Source organism: Dama dama, chromosome 11, assembly GCF_033118175.1.
Source record: "Dama dama isolate Ldn47 chromosome 11, ASM3311817v1, whole genome shotgun sequence".
In the NCBI taxonomy this organism is placed as follows: domain Eukaryota; kingdom Metazoa; phylum Chordata; class Mammalia; order Artiodactyla; family Cervidae; genus Dama; species Dama dama.
Window position 1 is genome coordinate 13,250,522 of NC_083691.1, and position 24,751 is coordinate 13,275,272.

Consider the following 24,751-nt stretch of genomic DNA (forward strand, 5'->3'; position numbering starts at 1 on the left):
AATCCTCGCATTCCTGGGAAAAAGCCCACTTGGTCATGGTGTATGATTTTTTTAATATGTTGTTGGATTCTGTTTGCTAGAATTTTGTTAAGGATTTTTGCATCTATGTTCATCAGTGATATTGGCCTGTAGTTTTCTCTTTTTTTGTGGCATCTTTGTCTGGTTTTGGAATTAGGGTGATGGTGGCCTCATAGAATGAGTTTGGAAGCTTACCTTCATCTGCAATTTCCTGGAAGAGTTTGAGTAAGATAGGTGTTAGCTCTTCTCTAAATTTTTGGTAGAATTCAGCTGTGAAGCCATCTGGTCCTGGGCTTTTGTTTGCTGGAAGATTTTTGATTACAGTTTCGATTTCCTTGCTTGTGATGGGTCTGTTAAGATCTTCTATTTCTTCCTGGTTCAGTTTTGGAACGTTGTACTTTTCTAAGAATTTGTCCATTTCATCCAAGTTGTCCATTTTATTGGCATAGAGCTGCTGGTAGTAGTCTCTTATGATCCTTTGTATTTCAGTGTTGTCTGTTGTGATCTCTCCATTTTCATTTCTAATGTTGTTAATTTGGTTCTTCTCTCTTTGTTTCTTAATGAGTCTTGCTAATGGTTTCTCAATTTTGTTTATTTTTTCAAAAAACCAGCTTTTAGCTTTGTTGATTTTTGCTATGGTCTCTTTAGTTTCTATTGCATTTATTTCTGCCCTGATTTTTAAGATTTCTTTCCTTCTGCTAAACCTGGGGTTCTTCACTTCTTCCTTCTCTAATTGCTTTAGGTGTAGAGTTAGGTTATTTATTTGGTTTTTTTCTTGTTTCTTGATGTAAGCCTGTAATGCTATGAACCTTCCCCTTAGCACTGCTTTTACAGTGTCCCATAGGTTTTGGGTTGTTGTGTTTTCATTTTCATTCATTTCTATACATATTTTGATTTCTTTTTTTATTTCTTCCATGATTTGTTGGTTATTCAGGAGCGTGTTACTTAGCCTCCATATGTTTGAAGTTTTAACAATTGTTTTCCTGTAATTGAGATCTAATCTTACTGCAGTCTGGTCAGAAAAGATGACTGGAGTGATTTCAATTTTTTTGAATTTTCCAAGACCAGATTTATGGCCCAGGATGTGATCTATTCTGGAGAAGGTTCCGTGTGCACTTGAGAAAAAGGTGAAGTTGATTGTTTTGGGGTGAAATGTCCTATAGATATCAATTAGGTCTAGCTGGTCCATTGTGTCATTTAAAGTTTGTGTTTACTTGTTAATTATCTGTTTAGTTGATCTATCGATAGTTGTGAGTGGGATATTAAAGTCTCCCACTATTATTGTGTTACTATTAATTTACTCTTTCATACCCGTTAGTGTTTGCCGTACATATTGCGGTGCTCCTATTTTGGGTGCATATATATTTATAATTGTTATATCTTCTTCTTGGATTGATCCTTTGATCATTATGTAGTGTCCTTCTTTGTCTCTTTTCACATCCTTTATTTGAAAGTCTATTTTATCTGATATGAGTATTGGAACTCCTGCTTTCTTTTGGTCTCCGTTTGCATGAAATATTTTTTTCCAGCCCTTCACTTTTAGTCTGTATGTGTCTCTTGTTTTGAGGTGGGTCTCTTGTAGACAGCATAAATAGGGGTCTTGTTTTTGTATCCATTCAGCCAATCTTTGTCTTTTGGTTGGGGCATTCAACCCATTTACATTTAGGGTAATTATTGATAGGTGTGGTCCCATTGCCATTTACTTTGTTGTTTTGGGTTCACGTTTATACAGCCTTTCTGCATTTCCTGTCTAGAGAAGATCCTTTAGCCTTTGTTGAAGAGCTGGTTTGGTGGTGCTGAATTCTCTCAGCTTTTGCTTATCTGTAAAGCTTTTGAATTCTCCTTCATATCTGAATGAGATCCTTGCTGGATACTGTAATCTAGGTTGTAGGTTATTCTCTTTTATTACTTTCAGTAGGTTCTGCCATTCCCTTCTGGCCTGGAGGGTTTCTATTGATAGATCAGCTGTTATCCTTATGGGAATCCCTTTGTGTGTTATTTGTTGTTTTTCCCTTGCTGCTTTTAATATTTGTTCTTTGTGTTTGATCTTTGTTAATTTGATTAATATGTGTCTTGGGGTGTTTTGCCTTGGGTTTATCCTGTTTGGGACTCTCTGGGTTTCTTGGACTTGGGTGGCTATTTCCTTCCCCATTTTAGGGAAGTTTTCAGCTATTATCTCCTCGAGTATTTTCTCATGGCCTTTCTTTTTGTCTTCTTCTTCTGGGACTCCTATGACTCGAATGTTGGGGCGTTTCACAGTGTCCCAGAGGTCCCTGAGGTTGTCCTCATTTCTTTTGATCCTTTTTTCTTTTTTCCTCTCTGCTTCATTTATTCCCACCATTTTATCTTCTACCTCACTTATCCTATCTTCTGCCTCCGTTATTCTACTCTTGGTTCCCTCCAAAGTGTTTTTTATCTCATTCATTGCATTATTCATTTTTAATTGACTCTTTTTTATTTCTTCTAGGTCTTTATTAAACATTTCTTGTATCTTTTCAATCTTTGTCTCAAGGCTACTTATCTGTAACTCCATTTTGTTTTCAAGATTTTGGATCATTTTTATTATCATTATTCTAAATTCTTTTTCAGGTAGATTCCCTATCTCCTCCTCTTTTGTTTGACTTGGTGGGCATTTTTCATGTTCCTTTACCTGTTGGGTATTTCTTTGCCTTTTCATCTTGTTTAGATTGCTGTATCTGGAGTGGGCTTTCTGTATTCTGGAGGTCTGTGGTTCCTTTTTATTGTGGAGGTTTCACCCAGTGGGTGGGGTTGGACGATTGGCTTGTCAAGGTTTCCTGGTTAGGGAAGCTTGCGTCAGTGTTCTGTTGCGTGGAACTTGATTTCTTCTCTTTGGAGAGCAATGGAGTGCCCAGTAGTGAGTTTTGAGATGGGTCTATCTGTTAGGTGTGACCTTGGGCAGCCTGTATGTTGACGTTCAGGGCTATGTTCCTGCGTTGCTGGAGAATTTGCGTGGTATGTCTTGCTCTAAAACTTATTGGCTCTTGGCTGGTGGTTGGTTTCAGTGTAGGTATGAAGGCTTTTGGACAGTCACTTATTACTTAAAGTTCCCTGTAGTCAGGAGTTTTCTGGTGTTCTCAGGTTTTGGGCTTAAGTCTCCTGCCTCTGGATTTCAGTTTTATTCTTCCTGTAGTCTCAGGACTTCTCCAACTATACAGCCCTGATAAGAAAACTTCTAGGTTAATGGCTAAAAGATTCTCCCCCGTTAGGGACACCCAGAGAGGTTCACAGAGTTACATGAAGAAGAGGAGAGGGAGGAGGGAGACAGAGATGAGCAGGAGGAGAAAAGGGGGGACTCAAGAGGAGAGAGACAGATCTACGCAGCTGTCTGTTCCCAGAGTGTTCTCTGTAGCCCAGTCACCTACAAAGATTCACAGGATTGGATTGGGAAGAGAAGGGGAAAGGAGGAAATAGAGGTGTTCTGAGGTACAAAACAGAGAGTCAAGATTGGGAGAGAATAATCTTTGGTTTAAAAATAGGGCTTTTTTTTTTTTTTTTTTGTAAGGTTATAGTGTATTGAAAATGAAAATTAAGGAGTAGTAGAGGAGTTCTAGAGGACTTTAAAAGAAATAAGAGAAAAAGAAAAATAGAAAATAGAAGAGAAAAAGGAACGAAAAAAAAAGAAAAAAAAAGAAAGAAAAAAAAAATTTTTTTCCCTAATTAAAAAAATTGTAAAAATCTATGGAAATGAAAGTTAAGGAGTAATGGGGGAGCAATAGGGGATTTTAAAAGAAAATAAAAGAGAAAAAATAAAAAAGAAAAAATTAAAAAAAGAGAAAAAAGTAAAATTATATCTAGGAGTTTCTCTGGAGCTGTTGCGGTCAGTGTGGGTTCGGCTCAGTTTCAGATAGCTCCTCGTTCCAGCTTACGCTTCTTGATATCTACAGGCCCCTTCCGGTGTAGTCGGTGTTTTCTAGAGGGATTTTAATCTGTTGCACCAGTCCCTTCTGAAGCGGTTCCCTTTGTTTATTTGTCTTCTGTTTGCAGGTCTCTTCAGAGCCTCATTCCCGCCCTGACACAGGCGGGTGGAGGTGGACTCTTATGCAGGTAGCTAGCTCCGTCGGTCCGCGGGGAGGGGCTGGCACTGCGGGGACGGGCTGGCGCTGTCGGGAGGGGCTGACGCTGCTTTATCCGTCTGTGCTGCTCAGGCTCCCGGCTGTTCTATATGGAGCGCGCCCGGCGCTGCGCGAGGTTCCAGCCCTCGGGTGTTCCACAAAGGTGCGGAACGAAAAGCTGCGCCTGCTCTCTGTGCCTTCCCCGTCAGAGCAGTCCAGGCAGCCAGGGGCTTGGTGGGCTCACTCTCCCCAGGTGTGGCGCGCCCACTCCCTTCCACGGACCCAGTCTCAGTTTCCGCTGGCGCCAGTCGGGTGCGTGCGCCTTCTGCCCTCTGCATCCCCAGCCCCAGTCCCCGCCCGCGCCGGTCGGGTGCCTGCGCCCTGTGTCTCGCCGCGACCTTCCCCTCCCTCCTGCCTCCTGCCTCCGGCGGGGCTGGGCCGGTCCGCAGCCTGCGCGCTCTTCTCTGGATTTTCTCGGTCTCTTTGTTCTGCGAACGGCCAGCAGTGTGTTCGGACGGTTAATTTACTCTCTCTCTTTTGGTCTCCCACAGTTCAAGTTGGCAACTCACAGAAGCTCCCTCCGATTGTCCTCAGGGCACTCAGGCGTGGATCCTACCCCAAGCAATGCCGCCTAAGACTTCCCAGGACGGATCTCTGTCCTTAGCTCTTTTGTCTCACTTTTTATCTTTTATATTTTGTCCTACCTCCTTTCGAAGACAATGGGCTGCTTTTCTGGGCGCCTGATGACCTCAGCTAGCGATCAGAAGTTGTTTTGCGAAGTTTGCTCTGCGTTCAGTTATTCTTTTGATGAATTTGTAGGAGAGAAAGTGGTCTCCCCGTCCTACTCCTCCGCCATCTTGGCTCCTCCCCCCATCTCTCTTTTTTTTTTTTAAGGAATATTTCTTTCTCTTTCAGTTATTCTCTTTGTTTTAATTAAAACTTTTTTCTTCATGGCAGTAAACCATACATAACATAAAATTTACTATCTCATACATTGGTAAACATACAGTTCAGTAGTGTTAAGTACATTTACATTTTGGAGCGTACAGTCTCCAAAACTTGTTTCATCTTGCAAACCTGAAACTGCACACCCATGAAACAGCAACTACCCACTCCTTCCTCGGCCCCCAGAAGCCACCATTCTACCCTCTGTCTCTGTGAATCTGGATACGCTAGATGATTGACATCATACAGTATTATTAATTTTTTGTGACTGGGCTTATTTAACTTAGCACAATGTCCTCAAGGTTCTTCTACTTATTTTTGATGAGTAGTACCACAATGTCTAATTCACACTTGCAATGGAATCACGAGAACTAAAATTATGTAAGTTATGACATCATTGCTATTCTCAACTGATTAGATTTTGTTTGAGCTTTCTTCATTTTTTTGTTTGTTTGTTTGCAGTGGGTCGGCTACATTTCAGGCATACTTAGACTCTTGCAGTGCAGATTCTACTGTGAGAAAACACAGGTTGTGCAAAGCTTCCAGTGTGTCATAGTCTGGCAACTACTTCGAGAATGGCCAGGTCAATACTTGCTGGGGTTGGCATGCTGGGTCCATTGACATGCTGTTGTTTCTATGGTACTTAGTCCGTGGGAGATTTTGTTGGTTCAGAGATTCTTAAATTTAGGGCTCATGGCTGTAAGTCTGTGTAATCTTCAACTTTCTTATAGATTGCATAACTATGTTTTATAGGAAAGTATGTCATTTCAAAGAGCAAATTACAGAGGAGCATATATATTATATTGATATGAAGATAGATGCATAGATATAGATAGACATTAATAGATAGAGCTAATGACTGAATAGGCATTAAAAGTCTGTAAAGCTACAATCCAAACTACAATAGTATCTAACTGAAGGTAAGGCATTTTTTTTCCATTTATTTTTATTAGTTGGAGGCTAATTGCTTTACCATATTGTAGTGGCTCTTGTCACACATTGACATGAATCAGCCATGGGCTTACATGTATTCCCCATCCCGATCTCCCCTCCCACCTCCCTCTCCACCCGATTCCTCTGGGTCTTCCCAGTGCACCAGGCCCGAGCACTTGTCTTATGCATCCAACCTGGGTTGGTGATCTGTTTCACCCTAGATAATCTACACATTTCGATGCTGTTCTCTCGAAACATCCACCCTCACCTTCTCCCACAGAGTCCAAAAGTCTGTTCTGTACTTCTGTGTCTCTTTTTCTGTTTTGCATATAGGGTTATCGTTACCATCTTTCTAAATTCCATATATATGCGTTAGTATACTGTATTGCTCTTTATCTTTCTGGCTTACTTCACTCTGTATAATGGGCTCCAGTTTCATCCATCTCATTAGAACTGATTCAAATGAATTCTTTTTAATGGCTGAGTAATATTCCATGGTGTATATGTACCACAGCTTCCTTATCCATTCGTCTGCTGATGGGCATCCAGGTTGCTTCCATGTCCTGGCTATTATAAACAGTGCTACGATGAACATTGGGGTGAACGTGTCTCTTTCAGATCTGGTTTCCTCGCTGTGTATACCCAGGAGTGGGATTGCTGGGTCATATGGCAGCTCTATTTCCAGTTTTCTAAGAAATCTCCACACTGTTCTCCATAGTGGCTGTACTACTTTGCATTCCCACCAACAGTATAAGAGGGTTCCCTTTTCTCCACACCCTCTCCAGCATTTATTGCTTGTAGGCTTTTGAATAGCAGCCATCCTGACTGGCGTGTAATGGTACCTCATTGTGGTTTTGATTTGCATTTCTCTGATAATGAGTGATGTTGAGCATCTTTTCATGTGTTTGTTAGCCAGCTGTATGTCTTCTGTGGAGAAATGTCTGTTTAGTTCTTTAGCGCATTTTTTGATTGGGTCATTTGTTTTTCTGGAATTGAGCTGTAGGAGTTGCTTGCATATTTTTGAGATTAATCCTTTGTCTGTTTCTTCATTTGCTATTATTTTCTCCCAATCTGAGGGCTGTCTTTTCACCTTACTTATAGTTTCCTTTGTAGTGCAAAAGCTTTTAAGTTTAATTAGGACCCATTTTTTTATTTTTGCTTTTATTTCCAATATTCTGGGAGGTGGGTCATAGAGGATCCTGCTGTGATTTATGTCAGAGAGTGTTTTGCCTATGTTCTCCTCTAGGAGTTTTATAGTTTCTGGTCTTACATTTAGATCTTTAATCTATTTTGAGTTTATTTTTGTGTATGGTGTTAGAAAGTTTCTAGTTTCATTCTTTTACAAGTGGTTGACCAGTTTTCCCAGCACCACTTGTTAAAGAGGTTGTCTTTTTTCCATTGTATATCCTTACCTTCTTTGTCAAAGATAAGGTGTCCTTAGGTTCGTGGATTTATCTCTGGGCTTTCTAATTCTGTTCCTTTGACCTATATTTCTGTCTTTGTGCCAGTACCATACTGTCTTGATGACTGTGGCTTTCTAGTCGAGCCTGAAGTCAGGCAGGTTGATTCCTCCAGTTCCATTCTTCTTTCTCAAGATTACTTTGGCTATTCGAGGTTTTTTGTATTTCCATACAAATTGTGAAATTATTCATTCTAGTTCTGTGAAAAATACCGTTGGTAGCTTGATAGGGATTGCATTGAATCTATAGACTGCTTTGGGTAGTATAGTCACTTTGACAACATTGATTCTTCCAATCCATGAACACGGTATATTTCTCCATTTGTTTGTGTTCTCTTTGATTTCTTTCATCAGTGTTTTATAGTTTTCTATGTATAGGTCTTTGGCTTCTTTACGTAGCTGTACTCCTAAGTATTTTATTCTTTTTGTTGCAATGGTGAATGGTATTGTTTCCTTAGTTTCTCTTTCTGTTTTCTCATTGTTAGCATATAGGAATGCAAGGGATTTCTGTGTGTTAATTTTATATCCTGCAACTTTACTATATTCGTTGATTAGCTCTAGTAATTTTCTGGTAGAGTCTTTAGGGTTTTCTATGTAGAGGATCACGTCATCTGCAAACAGCAAGAGTTTCACATCTTCTTTTCCTATCTGGATTCCTTTTACTTCTTTTCCTGCTCGGATTGCTGTGGCCAAAACTTCCAAAACTATGTTGAATAGTAGTGGTGAGAGTGGGCACCATTGTCTTGTTCCTGATTTCAGGGGAAATGCTTTCAATTTTTCACCATTGAGGGTAATGCTTGCTGTGGGTTTGTCATATATAGCTTTTATTATGTTGAGGTATGTTCCTTCTGTTCCTGCTTTCTGGAGAGTTTTAATCATAAATGGATGTTGAATTTTGTCAAAGGCTTTTTCTGCATCTATTGAGATAATCACATGGTTTTTATCTTTCAATTTGTTAATGTGGTGTATTACATTGATTGACTTTGAATACCTTGTATTCCTGGGAAAAAGCCCACTTGGTCATGGTGTATGATTTTTTTAATATGTTGTTGGATTCTGTTTGCTACAATTTAGTTAAGGATTTTTGCATCTATGTTCATCAGTGATATTGGCCTGTAGTTTTCTCTTTTTTTGTGGCATCTTTGTCTGGTTTTGGAATTAGGGTGATGGTGGCCTCATAGAATGAGTTTGGAAGTTTACCTTCTGCAATTTTCTAGAAGAGTTTGAGTAAGATCAGTGTTAGTGCTTCTCTAAATTTTTGGTAGAATTCAGCTGTGAAGCCATCTGGTCCTGGGCTTTTGTTTCCTAGAAGATTTTTTTTATTACAGTTTTGATTTCCTTGCTTGTGATGGGTCTGTTAAGATCTTCTATTTCTTCCTGGTTCAGTTTTAGAAAGTTATACTTTTCTAACAATTTGTCCATTTCTTCCAAGCTGTCCATTTTTTTGGCATAGAGCTGCTGGTAGTAGTCTCTTATGATCCTTTGTATTTCAGTGTTGTCTGTTGTGATCTCTCCATTTTCATTTCTAATTTTGTTAATTTGGTTCTTCTCCCTTTGTTTCTTAATGAGTCTTGCTAACAGTTTGTCAATTTTGTTTATTTTTTCAAAAAACCAGCTTTTAGCTTTGTTGATTTTTGCTATGGTCTCTTTAGTTTCTTTTGCATTTATTTCTGCCCTAATTTTTAAGATTTCTTTCCTTCTACTAACCCTGGGGTTCTTCATTTCTTCCTTCTTTACTTGCTTTAGGTGTAGAGTTAGGTTATTTATTTGGTTTTTTTCTTGTTTCTTGAAGTAAGCCTGTATTGCTATGACCTTCCCCCTTAGCACTGCTTTTACAGTGTCCCATAGGTTTTGGGTTGTTGTGTTTTAATTTTCATTCATTTCTATGCATATTTTGATTTCTTTTTTGATTTCTTCTATGATTTGTTGGTTATTCAGAAGCGTGTTATTTAGCCTCCATGTGTTTGAATTTTTAATAATTTTTTTCCTGTAATTGAGATCTAATTTTACTGCACTGTGGTCAGAAAAGATGACTGGAGTGATTTCAATTTTTTTGAATTTACCAAGGCTAGAATTATGGCCCAGGATGTGATCTATTCTGGAGAAGGTTCCGTGTGCACTTGAGAAAAAGGTGAAGTTGATTGTTTTGGGGTGAAATGTCCTATAGATATCAATTAGGTCTAGCTGGTCCATTGTGTCATTTAAAGTTTGTGTTTCCTTGTTAATTTTCTGTTTAGTTGATCTATCCATAGTTGTGAGTGGGGTATTAAAGTCTCCCACTATTATTGTGTTACTATTAATTTCCTCTTTCATACTCGTTAACGTTTGCCTTACATATTGCGGTGCTCTTATGTTGGGAGCATATATATTTATAATTGTTATATCTTCTCTTGGATTGGTCCTGTGATCATTATGTTGTGTCTTTCTTTGTCTCTTTTCACAGCCTTTATTTTAAAGTCTATTTTATCTGATATGAGTATTGCGACTCCTGCTTTCTTTTGGTCGCCGTTTGCATGAAATATTTTTTTCCAGCCCTTCACTTTTAGTCTGTATGTGTCCCTTGTTTTGAGGTGGGTCTCTTGTAGACAGCATAAATAGGGGTCTTGTTTTTGTATCCATTCAGCGAGTCTTTGCCTTTTGGTTGGGGCATTCAACCCATTTATTTTTAAGGTAATTATTAATAGGTGTGGTCCCATTGCCATTTACTTTGTTGTTTTGGGTTCACGTTCATACAACCTCTCTCTGTTTCCTGTCTAGAGAAGATCCTTTAGCATTTGTTGAAGAGCTGGTTTGGTGGTGCTGAATTCTCTCAGCTTTTGCTTGTCTGTAAAGCTTTTGAATTTTCCTTCATATCTGAATGAGATCCTTGCTGGGTACAGTAATCTAGGTTGTAGCTTATTCTCTTTCATTACTTTAAGTATGTCCTGCCATTCCATTCTGGCCTGAAGGGTTTCTATTGATAGACCAGCTGTTATCCTTATGGGAATCTCTTTGTGTATTATTTGTTATTTCTCCCTTGCTGCTTTTAATATTTGTTCTTTGTGTTTGATCTTTGTTAATTTGATTAATATGTGTCTTGGGGTGTTTTGCCTTGGGTTTATCCTGTTTGGGACTCTCTGGGTTTCCTGGACCTGTGTAACTATTTCCTTCCCCATTTTAGGGAAGTTTTCAGCTATTATCTCCTCGAGTATTTTCTCATGGCCTTTCTTTTTGTCTTCTTCTTCTGGGACTCCTATGATTCGAATGTTGGGGCATTTCACATTGTCCTAGAGGTCCCTGAGGTTGTCCTCATTTCTTTTGATCCTTTTTTCTTTTTTCCTCTCTGTTTCATTTATTTCCACCATTTTATCTTCTACCTCACTTATCCTATCTTCTGTCTCCGTTATTCTACTCTTGGTTCCCTCCAGAGTGTTTTTGATCTCATTTATTGCATTATTTATTTTTAATTGACTCTTTTTTATTTCTTCTAGGTCCTTATTAAACATTGCTTGCATCTTCTCAATCTTTGTCTCAAGGCTATTTATCTGTAACTCCATTTTGTTTTCAAGATTTTGGATCATTTTTATTATCATTATTCTAAATTCTTTTTCAGGTAGATTCCCTATCTCCTCCTCTTTTGTTTGACTTGGTGGGCATTTTTCATGTTCCTTTACCGGTTTAGTATTTCTCTGCCTTTTCATCTTGTTTAGAGTGCTGTGTCTGGAGGGGCTTTCTGTATTCTGGTGGTCTGTGGTTCCTTTTTATTGTGGAGGTTTCACCCAGTGGGTGGGGTTGGACAATTGGCTTGTCGAGGTTTCCTGGTTAGGGAAGCTTGTGTTGGTGTTCTGGTGCGTGGAACTGGATTTCTTCTCTCTGGAGTGCAATGGAGTGTCCAGTAATGAGTTTTGAGATGGGTCTATGTGTTAGGTGTGACTTTGGGCAGCCTGTATGTTGACGTTCAGGGCTATCTTCCTTTGTTGCTGGAGAATTTGCATGGTATGTCTTGCTCTGGAACTTATTGGCTCTTGGGTGGTTGGTTTCAGTGTAGGTATAGAGGCTTTCGGATGGTCTCTTATTACTTAATGTTCCGTGTATTCAGGAGTTTTCTGGTGTTCTCAGGTTTTGGGCTTAAGTCTCCTGCCTCTGGGTTTCAGTTTTATTCTTCCAGTGGTCTCAAGACTTCTCCAACTATACAGCACTGATAATAAAACTTCTAGGTTAGTGGTGAAAAGATTCTCCACCATGAGGGACACCCAGAGAGGTTCACAGAGTTACATGAAGATGAGGAGAGGGAGGAGGGAGATAGAGATGAGCAGGAGGAGAAAAAGGGGGACTCAAGAGGAGAGAGACAGATCTATGCAGTTGTCTGTTCCCAAAGTGTTCTCCATAGCCCCGACACCCACAGAGATTCACAGAATTGGATTAGGAAGAGAAGGGGGAGGGAGGAAATAGAGGTGTTCTGAGGTAGAAAACAGAGAGTCAAGATTGTGAGAGAGTAATCAACACACTCCTGAGTAAAAATGGGTACTGAATATTGGATTCTTAAATATCCAAAATTGATATCAAATACTGAAAAACAAAGATTAAAAATCTAGAGTAGAGGTTAGACTCTTAAAAATACAATATTAAAACAAAAATACAAACACAAAAAATTTTAGAAATATATATGAAGTTCATTTTTCAAATATGGCTTTTCCTTTTTTTTTTTTTGCAAGGTTATAGTGAAATGAAAATTAAGGAGTAACAATGGAGTAACAGAGGACTTTAAAAGAAAATAAGAGAAAAAAATAAAACAAGAATAAAATTTTTCCTAATTAAAAAAAATAGTAAAAATATATGAAAATCAAAATGAAAGTTAAGGAGTAATGGAGGAGTAATAGGGAATTTTAAAAGAAAATAAAAGAGAAAAAAGAAAAAAGAAAAGAAAAGAAAAAAAATTTTTAATTAAAAAAAATTTAAAAAGTAAAAATATATCTAGGAATTTCTCTTGAGCTGCTGTGGTCAGTGTGGGTTTGGTTCAGTTTAAGATAGCTCCTCTTTCCAGCTTACACTTCTCGATATCTATAGGCCCCTTCTGGTGTAGTCAGTGTTACCTACAGGGATTTTAGTCTGTTGCACTGGTCATTTCTGAAGCGGTTCCCTTTGTTTATTTGGCTTCTGTTTGCCAGTCTCTTCAGTGTCTAGTTTCCACCCTGACACAGGCGGGTGGAGGTGGTCTCTTGTTTAGGTTCACTTGTTCAGTCATGCTGCGGGGAGGGAAGGGTGCTGCAGGCAGATATCGCTGGCGTGTGTGGGGAGCACTCGCAGTGTTCCGGCCACACTGAGTTTCCCTCCGCTCACGCGTGTGTGCTCTCCCCTGTCTACACTGCTCAGGCTCCCGGCTGCTCTATATGGAGCAGGCCCTGCGTTGCATGCGGTTCCAGTTTTCGGATATTGCACAAAAGTGCGGACTCAGTTGGGCCTGCGTTTTGTGCCTTCCCTGGCCCAAGCAGCTCAGGCAGCCAGGAGCTTGACAGGTGCACTCTCCCCAGGTGTGGTGTGCCTTCTCCCCTCCATGGCCCCAGCCTCAGTTTCCGTGTGCACCAGTCCGGTGCGTGTGCCTTGTGTCTGTTCTTGGGAGCTGGCCTCTAGCCTCAACCCTCCCGGTGGATGTCAACCATCCAGAATCTCGGGAAGTCTAGTTAGAAACTGGAGGCCTGTTTGCAGTTTGGTAGGGGGTGCCGTCTCTGGGGCCAAGTTTGCCCCATTCCCCTCCCCCCTGCCTCCTGCCTCCAGCAGGGGATAGACCAGTCCGCCGCTGGCTGGCTCTTCTCTGCAATTGCTCAGAACCTTTGTTCTGCGAATGGCCAACAGTGTGTTTGGGCTGGTTAATTTTCTCTCTCTCTCTTGCTATCCCACAGTTTAAGTTGCTATCTCATGTTAGCTCCCTCCAATTGCCCTCAGGGTATTCAGGCCTGGTCCTTACCCTAAGCAATGCTCCCTGCTCTTCTCCGTTCCGCCCCCACTTGCTGGTGGCGGATGTGGGCGTCTGGGGTACTTTTCTGCTGGGAGTTGCTTTTAGGCATGTAATCTGTGCGTTTTACTTATTTTTCCTCCCAGTTAGGTTGCCTGCCGAGATTCGAAAACTTCCCCCAGACCCGCCAGCGAGAGGGTTTCCTGGTGTTTGGAAACCTCCTCCACTATGACTCCCTTCCCAGAACGGGTCTCTGTCCCTAGCTCTTCTGTCTCTCTTTTTATCTTTTATATTTTGTCCTACCTCCTTTTGAAGACAATGGGCTGCTTTTCTGGGTGCCTGATGTCTTCTGCTAGCAGTCAGAAGTTGTTTTGTGAAGTTTGCCCAGCGTTCAAATGTTCTTTCAATGAATTTGTAGGGGAGAAATGGTCTCCCCGCACTATTCCTCTGCCATCTTCACCTGTAGACTTTTGTACAGCAGCCATCCTGACTGGCGTGAGATGGTATCTTATTATGGCTTTGATTTGCATTTCTCTGATAATGAGTGATGTTGAGCATCTTTTCATGTGTTTCTTAGCCATCTGTATGTCTTCTTTGGAGAAATGTCTGTTTAATTCTTTGACCCATTTTTTTATTGGGTCATTTATTTTTCTGGAATTGAGCTGCAGAAGTTGCTTGTATATTTTTGAGATTAATCCTTTGTCTGTTTCTTCATTTGCTATTATTTTCTCCCAATCTGAGGGCTGTCTTTTCACCTTGCTTATAGTTTCCTTTGTTGTGCAAAAGCTTTTAAGTTTAATTAGGTCCCATTTGTTTATTTTTGCTTTTATTTCCAATATTCTGGGGGGTGGGTCATAGAGGATCCTGCTGTGATTTATGTCAGAGAGTGTTTTGCCTATGTTCTCCTCTAGGAGTTTTATAGTTTCTGGTCTTACATTTAGATCTTTAATCCATTTTGAGTTTATTGTTGTGTATGGTGTTAGAAAGTGTTTTATTTTCATTCTTTTACATGTGGTTGACCAGTTTTCCCGCACCACTTTTTAAAGAGATTGTCTTTTCTCCAGTGTATATTCTTGCCTCCTTTGTCAAAGATAAGGTGTCCATAGGTGTATGGGTTTATCTCTGGGCTTCCTATTTGTTCCATTGATCTATATTTCTGTCTTTGGGGCAGGACCATACTGTCTTGATGACTGTGTCTTTGAAGTATTTATTGCAACATTTAATTTAAACAGCAAGAATGTCATGCCAGCATAGGAAAGAGGAGGTACAAAGGAAGTCAGATCAGCAAAGGTACCCTCCACTCAGTGTCCTGATTCTCACACTGGAAGGAACTAGATAAAGAGGAAACACTCGCTGCATGCAGCAATCGCAACTCTACACAACGCAGAGTTATCAACATCAACACTTTGACTTTGGAAGAGAAAATCTTGATCTTAACACTTTTTCTCAAGACTAAGTATGACCATGGACCTATGACTATGTCCCTTGAGTCAGTTTGAGTGAGGTCCAAGCATTTTCATTTCTAACAAGTCCTCAAGTGATGCGACGTACTAAGAAACAATACTGTGAGAATCATAGTCTGCCAGACATCAAGGCTCACTATATACCTATGGTCAGAAAGACTCTGAGACAACAAGACAGCTAGAACATGATAGAGAACCCAGAAATACACCCACATGTTGGTATACACTTGACTTATGAAAGAGGCACTGAAGAGCATCTTTTCATGAATGGAGCTAAGAGTGTTACATTCACATGGAAAAATAAAACTGGATTTTTACGACACTCCATATGCAAAACTTAACTCCTGATGAATTACAAACTTACATATGAAAACCAAAAGCTATTAGTTTGAGAAAAAGATAGGAGACTATCTTTGTCTCCTTAAGATAGAAAAATATTTCTTAAATAACAAACAGAAAGAAAGCAATCACCATAAGAGAAAATGGTAACCTGGACTGTGTTAAAATCAAAGGACATCATAGAAGAAAAAGACAAATGACAGAATGGTAAATGATATTTGAAATTCACAAAACCAACAAAACACTCATAGTAAGAGAACATAAATATCCCAAGAAATCAGTAAGAAAAGCATGCAGAGCCAGGAGCTGAGGGGGATGGGCATCCATGAAAAAAGAATTGAATAAACATTGCACAAAAGAGAAGGAAATCTAAATGACCAGTAATCATGAAAAGATGCTGCATTTCATTAATAATCAGAGAAATTAAAATTGAATCACAATGGGAAGCTATTGCACACCAATAGATAACAAAAATAAGAATTCTGAGGATAAATATTAAGGGTTTAAGAAAATATTTAGAAATATAAATTTGTCCTCTAGTAGGAATATGTGTGTGTGTTAGTCACTCAGTCCTGTGCAACTCTTCATGGTCCCATGGACTGAAACCCATCAGACTACTTTGTCCATGGAATTTTCCAGGCAAGAATACTGCAGTGGGTAGCCATTCCCTTCTCCAGGGGATCTCCCTGACCCAGGGATTGAACTTTGGTCTCCTGCACTGCAGGCAGATTCTTTACCATCTGATCCACCAGGGAAGTAGAAATATAAATTGGTATAGTCAATTTGGGAAATAATTTGTTATCATCTTTGTAGTATAGGTAAAGATACAGCAAGGTGACTCAGATTAACAAGACTATCTTATATATTTGAAATTGTTATGACAATAGATTTTAAAAGTTATCACTACAAAAATCATAACTATGTATGTTAACTATGATTATTGTGGTAATCATTTTGTAATAAAAACATCTATCAAATCACTGAGTTGGACACCTTAACCAGTGTTATGTGTCCATTATATCTCGATAAAGCTGGAAAAAATTAATAATACTTGTCAAGAGGATGAATGAATAGAAAGACAGACAGATGCATGAATAGTAAGTGGAGGAGACAAGACCCAAAGCCAAGAATTCTGTCTTTACATTTCTTACTCTTAATATGTAGATTCAAGTTTTAAAACATAAACTCACCACTAAGGAAAAGGACTCATGGGTATTGCATGAGGCAGTGGTTTATTTTGAGGGCAGTAGCTGAATGTACTTTGTTTCCTGTAACTTTGCTATGGATGATGGTCACCAAAATACACCATATTTTCTGTATAAAATTCAAAATGAAATATTCTCTCCAATTTTCATGCCAAGGAGCGGTGTTATCCTCATTTAGTAAAGGAAGAACTTTAGGCTTCTATAGGCTATTAACTTCTTAAACATAACTGCTAACAGAAAAGGGCAGGATTCTAATAAATATCTCATTTCCTCAACACTAAACTTCAAACACTGCTCTGAGAATAAACTCTGAAAATACATGCATTTTAATCCAATGCCCATTTGTTACATATGACAATATCCTTTGCATGACTCTGTGCTTTAAACATACATAAACGTTAACTGCATACCATATGGAAAAAGGTCTAGTCCACACACCAACCCAGATACTGGGAAGCACAGACACTGAGAGCACACAGATCTACCACTGCATTCCCTGAAAGCTTTAAACTTCCAATATATTAACCTATGACCTGCCAGGATCTAGAATACACCTTGGTCCACATTTGAATGTCCAAAATAAAAATATTCACCCCCATTAGTATTTGTCCATACAAAACATAGTTGGGAAAACTGAAGCATGCCCATGAGATAGTGCACTAAGGTTCAGAAGATCTGAGATTAGTCCCAACATCTAAACAGGAAATCTAAGAGTCCCTGTCCTCTCGGAGTCAGCAGTGCTGGCTGTGATTTCCATTCTGCTTTCTCTTCCTACAGAGATCCCAGGACAACCTCTCTAGAGAGGTCATCACACCTCAACTCCCTCAGGCTAACAAGCACCCCAGAGGCCAGTAGAGCAGACCTCAGACTCATGAGAAGCTGGCTGGGTTTCCTCAGTCAGGGGAGTCCTCCCACTTGAGTCAGAGCATCTCTGCCTTCTGAGATCTGGAGCTGGCAGAAGCAGCAGTGAGCTAGGGACCAGATGTTAGGAAAGAAGTGGCCGTTGAGGTCAGGGAAGGGAAACCTGTTATCACTTTGGAGTAGTATAGCAGCTCCTCTTCCATCCCTGCTTCTCTCCTTGTCAATCAGTCCAGAAGTACATGGGAGACACATGCCGAGGCTGAACTTTGGCTGAGAAGCAGAGTTGACTTGATTAACAGATGAGGTGCACATCATCTTCTGGAGTGGCTGGGAAGGAAAGAAAAGCATCTCAATGTGGAGGTGAGCTTCTGAAGCTGGCCACTCACTTGGCTATTCCAACCCAATTTGGTACCTTACTCTTTTCTCCCTTATACTTTCAAATATTTCACAGATTGAGAAGTCATAGGTCCATGGAAATAAAACTTCCTTTTGGAATTTGGTTTTAAATCCAGCCAGTTGGACTTCTAGGCCATATATACCATTTGTTTTTATGGAAACAAAACCACACAAGTAGAAAAAAAAGAGAGAGTGAGAGAGAAAGATTGCAGTCTTGGACTGATCCACTCACCCTCTGCTTTTAGAATGTTCTTCCTGATTCTCCCATCAGAAATCCTCCTACTTGTTTCTAGTCATCAACCTGGGTGTTGCTCACTTTTCTGAGCTAGAGAATCAATTCCATTAATTCACCAAATCTTTGCTAATTTTTGTGTCACACATTCCCCAGGCAGCCCTTTCACAAACGACTCACTTTTGAATATTGATCTGCGTGTGATGTACTGCTTTACAGATATGGTGTCTCCCTTGTTATTCATAAAACGTCAGGAACCAGCTTGTGAGCAGGTGATACAGGATAAATCAAACCCCTCACTTTTTGTCTTCAGCAGAGGGCGCTGTCACTGCACGACACCAGCTCCCCACACCAGACATGCCACAGTCATACATGGCCAATATTTCCACCCGATTTGGCCTGTTAATCATGAATATTCAAATTTTCAAATTCCACCATCTCTACAACACAGAAAGATAGGCCACCTCTCTAGCAAATACAGAGATAAATTCTGAATATAGGAGAAGAAAGTGTGTCAGAGAGTACAAGGGCAATTCTAGTAGGAAATTTTTAGAACAATAAAACAAGTGCCTTTGTTGATGGTGACAGACGATTAACATACCATAACTAGAGGAGGGGAAGCTTAACACTGGAGAGCATAAACTCAGAGTGAGCCAGCTTGGAGTTCCAATCCTGACTGCTTCTCACGTCCTTAGTGAACTTCAGCAAACCATTGCACCTCTGTAAGCCTTAGTCTCCTGAAATGCTTCATAATTCCTTGCGATTTAGTGGCATGTTTGGCATAAGCTTGGTACATAATACTTACTCATAAATATTGGTTATTATTATTAGCTTTAATTATGATTCATCCAATTACTCGAGGCATAAACAAATATTCCTTCCATAAAAACCTGCGAAATCCTGAAATTAGCCAGACAATTTGGCAGTGAGGGATGTGATACGTTACGTACATAAATTAATTGATTTTGAGAACATCAGGAAACAGAAGATAAAGGGAGGTGACACAGGGACTGATGAGGATCAACAGCTTCTCCTCCATGCTGACAATATGCTTTTCTCTCTTCTAAGTGTTTTCATGCATTATCTCTCCAAATCTTCATGAGAATGTGAATATTTGTGTCCTATATTACACGTGAAGTACTTATGGTTTAAAGATGTTTAATAACTGAAATAAAAATATGAGCAGTTAATTGTAAATGAAGGAATATATTAATTTAACAATGTTAAATAAATTAGTATATCAATCAATAAATTAATATATCATATATGACTTCAAGGCCTTCCCAGGTTGTGCTAGTGGTAAAGGATCTGACTGCCAGTGTAGGAGTTGTAAGAGACAAGGATCCAATCCCTGGGATGATCACCCAGAGAAGGGAATGGCACCTCACTCCAATATTCTTGCCTGGAAAATTCCATGGGCAAAGGAGCCTGGCAGGCTATAGTCCTTGGGACCTCAATGACTTGGACATAACTGAACGACTGAGCACACACACACACATAAGGCTTGTTGACCTGAGTATGACTGGAAGACACATAGTTACATGTTTCTCATAGGTTTCTTTGAATAAATATACAAGAGAAGAAATTTTAAACATGAATTGTATAGTCAACAATGGATGCCCTTCTGTACAATAGTGGTGTAGGACAGGGGATTAATGAAGGGATGAACGATTTATGAAAGAGGGGAGACTTGCACAGACTGATGGTAGTAGCATGCCATGAGTTAAAGAGGGCTTAACCTTCCAAAGATTAAGAACCTTTCATTCTGTGTCCAAACAAGGAAAAAACACTGTTGAATCGGATTCAATATTCCTCTCAGATATTCACTGTTGATTATTTTGGCAAATGCTTATTTCTATTGAAGACATGCAAAGTCTAGTTTTATAACAACTGAATTTGCCTTTGTAAAGAATGGGGGTCCTGTCACTTCAATATCTGAAATTCTCCCACCTCCAATGATCTCTAATTGCTTATACTAATAATACCCTATTTTTTAACAAATTTATCACTCAGTTCAGTTCAGTTCAGTCACTCAGTCATGTCCAACTCTTTACAACCCTATGGACTGCAGCACACCAGGCTTCCCTGTCCATCTCCAACACCCAGAGCTTGCTCAAACTCATCTGCATCCAGTCGATAACAGTATCCAACAATCTAATCCTCTGTTGTCCACTTCTCCGCCTGCCTTCAGTCTTTCCCAGCAACAGGGTCTTTTCCAATGAGTCAGTTCTTCACATCAGGTGGCCAAAGTATTGGAGTTTCATCTTCAGCATCAGTCCTTCCAAATTCAGAACTGATTTCCTTTAGGATGGACTGGTTTGATCTTCTTGCAGTCCAAGGGACTCTCAAGTGTCTTCTCCAACACCACAGTTCAAAAACCCCAGTTCTTTGGTGCTCAGCTTTCTTTATAGTCCAACTCTCACATCCATTCATGATTACTGGAAAAACGATACCTTTGACTAGATGAACCTAGTAAAGTAATGTCTTTGCTTTTTAATACACTATCTAGATTTGTCATAGCTTTTCTTCCAAGGAGCAAGCATCTTTTCATTTCATGGCTGCAATCACCATCTGCAGTGAGTTTGGAACCCAAGAGAAGTAAATCTGTCACTGTTTCCATTGTTTCCCCATCTATTTTCCATGAAGGGATGGGACTGGATACCGTGATCTTAATTCTTTGAATGTTGAGTTTTAAGTCAGCTTTTTCACTCTCCTGTTTCAATTTCATCAGGAGGCCATTTAGTTTCTCTTCACTTTCTGCCATAAAGGTTGCATCATCTTTGCATCTGAGGTTATTGGTATTTCTCCCAGCAGTCTTGATTCCAGCTAATGCTTCATCCAGCCCTGCATTTTGCATGGTGTAATCTTAATATAAGTTAAATAATCAGGGTGACAATATACATCCTTCAAGTATTCTGTACAGCTACATGTATGTATCGCTACCTGATATTATACTACACATACTGTTTGTGATCATGTGACTTATCACCCAAGCTACATGAATTACACAAGGGCAAGAATTTTTGTTCTATTGCTGTATTCCCAGCAGGGACACAGATTTCACAGACTAGGAACTAAGGAACTTGAATAAAGGGGTTCAGCTGTGATGGATTCTAAAGGAAAACACTTCTTCTGTTCCTTCAGGTTTCAGCATAAGGGCCTCATGATGACATGGGTTTGGGAAGGGAGGACCACATCAAGGGACCAGGAGGGTAACAAGCTTTCCCAGCACAGCTGCTAATAGTGCCCAGATAAAGGACAACAAGACTTGCTGGGTTCTTGTAATTTGGGCTATGGAATTGGAGCATGATAAATAACAAACCTTCTTGTACATAACTAGACACAAGGCAATGGAAAGACTCAACCAAACCAGCAGTGTCTCTGAGTTCATACTCCTGGGACTTTCCTCGCGGCCAGAGGACCAGAAGCCACTCTTTATCCTCTTCCTCATCATATACCTGGTCACCATAACAGGGAATGTGCTCATCATCCTGGCCATCCACTCTGATCCCCAACTGCACACCCCCATGTATTTCTTCTTGAGTGTCCTGTCTTTCATTGACATTTGCTTCTCAACAACCATTATCCCCAGGATGCTGGTGAACTTCCTGTCAGAGAAGAAGACCATCTCCTACGCTGGATGTCTGACCCAGATGTATTTTACATATGTCTTGGGCAACACTGATAGTTATCTTCTGGCAGCCATGGCCTATGACCGCTATGTGGCCATCTGTGATCCCTTTCACTATGTCACCATCATGAGCTGCCACACCTGTGTCCTGCTGGTGGCCTTCTCCTGCTCACTGCCTCACTTTCACACACTCCTACACATACTTCTGCTGAATCAGCTCACCTTCTGCAACTCCAAAGTTGTCCACCACTTCCTCTGTGACATCAACCCTCTGCTGAAACTGTCCTGCTCCTCCATATTTGTCAATGATCTCATAATAAAGACAGAAGGACTGGTGTTTTGGGTGACCCCCTTCCTATGCATTGTTTTCTCGTATGCGCGAATCCTCGTAGCAGTTCTCAGGATCCCCTCGGCTGCTGGGAAACGCAAAGCCTTCTCCACCTGTGGCTCCCACTTTACTGTGGTGATCCTGTTTTATGGAAGCATCTTCTATGTCTATTTACAGCCCTTGTCCAGCTACACTGTTCGGGACCGAGTGGCGACACTTGTCTACACGGTTCTGTCCTCCATGCTCAACCCTTTCATTTACAGTCTGAGGAACAAAGACATGAAGAGGGGCCTGGGGAAGATGACGGGCAGGAGGAAATCCTAGCCAGAAGGAGGAAATCCTAGCCTTTTGGGGATATGTCCGTGGGTTTCTCTGAGGCTCTAGATCCTGTTTCTGCTGGTTCCTGATACACATGATAAATTCTTGTAGGTCAGTAGACACTCACAAGTGTCATGGATGTTGGGTTGCACCCACTTCTTTACACATGAAACTACCAACCATGGAGACTTTATGATGATTCAGTAATAGGCTCCAGGTCTACCAAAATCTTGGCTTCCAGTTTTCATATATCTGCAACTCTCTTCCTGTCTTCCTCTTCTCCAGGAAACCACATCTTTTTTGTTGTCCCAAATGCTGTTGAAACCTTTGTTTCCCACAGAATTTCCTAGAACATACATCTGTTCAATAACTTTTGATTCTCAATATAATTTGGGAGTGTGTCTAGTGAAACAGTTATACAGAGATTGTGCCTCTTCCTTCTTCCATATTTTGACAGCAGAATGTTCTGTGCTCTGTAATGAACAAAAAGCCAACTCTTAGCCCTGCTTAGCCAAGTACCTAGTAGTTCAGCACACACCTGCCCTGATAATCAGGCCAGGGTACATGAAGCTGAGCTGCCTCTGGCTCTCAACCCTGGTCATCTGGTATTTGTGCCTCAAGGTACTGGTCTTGTCCCCTCTTTAGCTTCAGTTCTCCTTAGAGAATCCCCTATTGCCACCATCATAACCAACCATATCTGTTTGCTTCCCAGGGAATGAGTTTATATGTACTTATAATTTACTATTCTAACGAGAGTGTTAAAACCTACATGTGAATATTAAATGCAGATAAAATTAGGAGCTTCTAGAACCAGGCAGAGACATACTGGGATGCTCTGGGAAGTAGAGTCATCTAGGCAAGGACTTTACTCTGTTCACTTTTGTTTCTTCATTTATTCTCTATTATTACTTTAATAATTGAGTAATTTTAAAATAAGGATTTTTAAAATAATTTAAAATAAAGTGATTTTAAGCTTTATTTTATATCTGAATATTTTATCATTTATTCTTCTTCTACATTATTTGTGGAGCTATGATTCAATAGGTCTCATGTGGGCCTGTGAATCTGCATTTTAAGGAGAACCTCCTAGAATAACTAATTGGGTGTTTATGTGGGAAACTTCATGGTTGAAAATTTCTGACCACTCCCTATGTCCCATTGTTTGTATTCTAGACTCATGCCTTCAGTAATGCTATATCGAGTGTATAATCTACATGTATACAGACACACTGATTGCAGCATTTTTCATAATAGAAAAAAATTAAAAATAATCTAAATGCCCATCAATATAGAAATAGATAAATAGGGTTCAGTTTTTCCATAGAGAGAAAAAACCTCTAATAGGTAAATCTCTAGCACTGACCTAAAAGCCTTTATGAATATAGACCAAAATGTTTATAAGTAAACTTGTTAGGGTAAAAAAAAATAAAGTGTGTGTGTGTGTGAGAGAGAGAGTGTGTGTGTATTTTTGTGTATCTGGTGAGATTATATACACAGTAAGAAAACATATACCCTCAGACACACACACACACACACACACACACACACACACACACTCATATAACAGACTAGAAGTTTGTGCATATTTGTAACATCAGAATTTGTTAAACGGGGACTTGGTCTTTTGTTTGTTTGTTGTATAAATAAAATGCCAATTGCTAAGTAAAGTGTATAAAATCTTTTGCTCTGCTGATCATCATTGAGTTTTCTTTTGTTTAAGCAGCAATAATATCATGTTATGATAGGAAACAGGGTATACAAAGGAGATCAGATCACCAGTGAGACCCTCCAATGAATGCCCTGATTCTGATTTCAGAGAAGAACTAGGTATAGAGGAAACAGTCTGTGCCTGAAGCAACCTCATTTCTACACAACTTAGGGTTTTTGCCAGTAACACTTTGGGTTTGGAAGAGAAAATACTGGTCTTTACACTTTTCTCTAAGACTGGGCATGGCCATGGAGCTGTGGCCAGGTCCCTTGAGTCAATCTGAGCGAGGTCTAAGAATTTTCGTTTCTAACAAGTCCTTGGGTGATGCCACAAACTGATTAAGAAACAATACTTTTGGAAGCAACCTAGATGCCCATCAGCAGATGAATGGATAAGGAAGCTGTGGTACATATACACCATGGAATTTTACTCAGCCATTAAAAAGAATTCATTTGAATCAGTTCTAATGAGATGGATGAAACTGGAGCCCATTATACAGAGTGAAGTAAGCCAGAAAGATAAAGAACATTACAGCATACTAACACATATATATGGAATTTAGAAAGATGGTAACGATAACCCTACATGCAAAACAGAAAAAGAGACACAGAAGTACAGAACAGATTTTGAACTCTGTAGGAGAAGGTGAGGGTGGGATGTTTTGAAAGAACAGCATGTATATTATCTATGGTGAAACAGATCACCAGCCCAGGTGGGATGCATGAGACAAGTGCTTGGGCCTGGTGCACTGGGAAGACCCAGAGGAATCGGGTGGAGAGGGAGGTGGGAGGGGGGATCGGGATGGGGAATACGTGTAACTCTATGGCTGATTCATATCAATGTATGACAAAACCCACTGAAATGTTGTGAAGTAATTAGCCTTCAACTAATAAAAATAAATAAATAAATA

The 24,751-nt window shown here is 39.9% G+C and overlaps 1 protein-coding gene across 1 annotated transcript; it reads left to right on the forward strand.

Moving 5' to 3' along the window:
* Nucleotides 1-21,206: 21,206 nt before the first annotated feature.
* LOC133065275 (olfactory receptor 1L8-like) lies at nucleotides 21,207-22,139 on the forward strand. The gene has a single exon (XM_061156090.1). It carries the CDS (start codon nucleotides 21,207-21,209, stop codon nucleotides 22,137-22,139), a length of 933 nt encoding a protein of 310 aa, XP_061012073.1.
* Nucleotides 22,140-24,751: the final 2,612 nt, after the last annotated feature.